At 31.3% G+C, this 3,336-nt stretch overlaps 1 protein-coding gene across 1 annotated transcript; it reads right to left on the bottom strand.

Annotated features, from left to right (window-relative positions):
* Window positions 1-551: 551 nt before the first annotated feature.
* LOC131930716 (glutathione S-transferase kappa 1) lies at window positions 552-3,206 on the bottom strand. The gene is made up of 7 exons (XM_059287304.1): window positions 3,126-3,206; window positions 2,848-2,948; window positions 2,075-2,203; window positions 1,767-1,802; window positions 1,358-1,474; window positions 1,011-1,104; window positions 552-884 (listed from the first exon to the last, which is right to left on the bottom strand). Exons 1-7 carry the CDS (start codon window positions 3,202-3,204, stop codon window positions 838-840), a joined length of 603 nt encoding a protein of 200 aa, XP_059143287.1. The 5' UTR covers window positions 3,205-3,206; the 3' UTR covers window positions 552-837.
* Between the last annotated feature and the right edge of the window lie 130 nt (window positions 3,207-3,336).

Here is a 3,336-nt window from a genome sequence, read left to right as displayed (position 1 = left end):
TGTGCTACGTTGGGTAGTGGGATGTGAGTCGAGGAATATGTGTTTTAATATGTGGTGGATGTATAGTGTTGTGGATCAGGTTGTTGGAAGATGTTTGAAACGTGTGAGGCAGTATGGCTTCAAAACAACCAGTGATAAAACGGCCTAGACAAAAGAGCCCCATCACATTGCATGCTTATAGCGATATGGTTTTTCTTTGTTCATTGAAAACGTCTAACAGATGAAATTTGTTTATAATTCAAGGATTGTGAAATGGCATTATATAATTGTATATCTGTAACTATATATCGTCACTGTCTGGAATGCAACATTAATATAAGTTATCATGCCTTTGGTGTTTGACATGTCTCTTTAAACACATTCCTAGCTATAAGCCACTTGTACAAGCTATTGCCAGGTACATAGTATGTCTACCTGGATCAAACTTCATACATTAACAAACCACAAGCATTTAAAGTCACATTTACAATTAACTATCAACCTATTTTGCAAGCCTTCTTATCTTTGTACATCCATATTTTTGTACAACAAAAAATAAGAACAAACTGATTATTGGTACTAGATTGTAATTTTATTATACAATATTTGTTTTATAAATATTACACTTTTGTCTTTAAAAAATCTTTGAAATAACATTTGTTACACAACTCTATAACAATGTTCCATGTTTACAAGGTATAATTTTACAATATGCTTAACAACCAACAATTTAACCAATTTGTCAATTATATTTATGCTTTGACAAAAGGCTTGCTTGACAATTGTAAATATAACAAAAAAACTTGGATCACAATGAAATCAACAATAAACAAGCTGTAGCTGGATAGCTCTACGATGTTATAGTTTGCTTGATGTTCCAGGCAGGGGACCTTCCCACTTTTCACCTGATCAAAATAAATTATTTTTTTAACAAAAATTCCAATTAGCTTGTCAGTAGGATTTCATTTTGGAGGTAATGAAACTATTTTTATCCTGTGCTAATTTCAATTTAATTAAGATATTTTAATTACCAAGTAAATCAGCAAGTATTGGGAATCTGTCACTCCCAAACACCCATTCTTTTTGGCCATTTATATCTACGACAATCATTGGAGAGCCAAATGCCTATTGTATTGAGAAAAAACAACAACTTGAAAAGCATTCTACAATAAAGCTATATTTTGTAGCAGTAAAGATTGGTATCATTCAATTTACTGATAGAAAAAAGATAAATTTAGCTCATACAAGACAGACAAAATCTTCCATTTAAAGTAGATATAAATGTAACTGATGCTGATTTTAAGTCATATGACCATTTGTTTTGCATCAATGCTATGTAATCAGTAACTAATTTGAGGTAATGAGTAATTTAACATACCCCTAATTCTGTGGCTTCCTTTGTAGTCTGTTTTAATTTGTTTTTAACCTTTTCATCAGTGATGAGTTTTAAAACTGCTGTTATATTTTCTTCAGACATTCCTGCTTCTTTTGCTGCCTAAATAAAAAAAACTGAGCAGAAATTATTTGAGGATAAAATACCTCAATATTTAAAACATTTGATTTTAATCAATAAATATATTTTAAATTATTTTTTTATTGGAATCTTGTAATATTTTTTATTTTTGAAACATTTTTTACTGAGTGAAGATGATGAAAGATTATGTTGGGTGGGATAAGCAGCTTCTTTGAGGAAGCTACAATAGCATCTGTTAGTAATAAACTGTGGAAATATACAAATTTGCAAGCTACAGCCATTGCTGCTAAAACTATTGAGACAAAGAACTTACTGCAGCCAAACTACTCTGCTCAGTTACATCTTCATCCTGTAGAAAATAATTCATCTATAAAACCTTGAAAATAAATGATGAAGCATGTAAAAGTGAGTATTTTGCAATTTTTGCCAATGCATTCATATTTTCAGTCAAGGCTTTAAATGAAGATTTCCAGTGATATTAAAGCAAATAATACAGAAATGAACTTTATACATTTTGAAATGTGTAAATATAAACACTATATACATTCTTTAATAGCACATTATGGCTAATTAAACTGGACAACATTAATTAATAATAAAATGATCATAACTGTACAATACCCTATTCCAGTTCCTCATCCACAGCTCTCTGGAGACTTTTTCAAGCATTTCAGGATGGGTCATATCAATGGCTGTGAGAAATCTTTGTGTTGGGAGAGTACCTTTAATGATCATCATCTCAAATGGGTTCTATGAGACATTAAAGATAATCTAAAAGTAAAGTCTAAAATCAATATTTCAGTAAACGCTAAAAATAAATTATGGTAATAGTGGTAATATTGGTTATCTTTTCTAAGATAAATATTTTGGTCAGGCTAGGTGACCAGAATAATGCTCAGTAACTATCACCCTTCACCGACATAACATACCTATCAAGTATCACAGACAAATGATGTCATGGACTAACTTTATAGGGTAGGGGTGACACCAAAATGAAAAATTACCAATTTTACTGAGAAAATCTGCTTTGTCTGGTTAGTTTTCCAACTCTTTTAAATTAATATTAATCATGACACCCTAAGAAGTGGGTGTTGTATTTCATCATGTTGTCTATAGTTTCAACTACATCTAAAGCCCCTATAAATAAAAGAACTATATTACATCCCATACATTTCTTCATTGAACACTAATAGGGGAAGGTCAAGCTATATTTTACACTGGCAAATTGTCACAAGGCCCTGAAAACCATACATGTATATAAAAAGATAGGCCTGTATAGATATATATATATATATTTACGCATACATACATTTGTATATGGTTATTTGGCCCATGAGTCTATTCGCCCTAGTGACTTCTAGCTGCACCTTCCCTACTAGTATACAATTACATACCTTTGGAAACTTAATGGGTACATCAAAATACTTCCCAAGCCTTTGCACATCCTTGATCGAGTAGGCTCCTTTATTTGGTACAGTAGCTGGGGGTTTGTTTCCTTTAATTTTATATAAATAATCTTAATTTTTATAAAGGCCTTATATAAATATAGGTTGTGTGTGACATCATTCACATGACTAGAAAGTTACACAATGACAACTTTATGTGTTGAAACTTAGCCTACAGTTTTGTTGAAATTTGATATAACTAATGACAGTGAAATAATAAAACCTACCTGATTCATGCATAATCGCACCCAGGTAAAAAGGACGTAATTTAAGGGCTATGTTCCATTTGTGCTGATATCTGCACATTACCTGAAGATATTAGGACGTACATGTCACTCAATCATCTAATATAATAATAGAACATAGATCTATCACTGATTTTTGATGAATGGTCTTGAGCTTCTAAACATCTTCATCTATAAAGTGCTATATTAACTC

This window comes from Physella acuta, unplaced genomic scaffold (assembly GCF_028476545.2).
Source record: "Physella acuta isolate Inbredline_101_S28 unplaced genomic scaffold, ASM2847654v3 ptg001829l, whole genome shotgun sequence".
NCBI classification, from domain to species: domain Eukaryota; kingdom Metazoa; phylum Mollusca; class Gastropoda; family Physidae; genus Physella; species Physella acuta.
This window is presented reverse-complemented; position numbering and strand designations above follow the sequence as displayed.

What these genes read in the sequence shown, in the direction of transcription:
- LOC131930716 (XM_059287304.1), bottom strand. Translation starts at nt 3,204, where the DNA reads ATGTGCAGATATCAGCACAAATGGAACATAGCCCTTAAATTACGTCCT. An exon ending in TACCCATTAAGTTTCCAAAG is followed by an intron (nt 2,204 to 2,847) that starts GTATGTAATTGT and finishes AATGTCTCATAG; the next exon opens with AACCCATTTGAGATGATGAT. An exon ending in AATACTTGCTGATTTACTTG is followed by an intron (nt 885 to 1,010) that starts GTAATTAAAATA and finishes TATTTTGATCAG; the next exon opens with GTGAAAAGTGGGAAGGTCCC.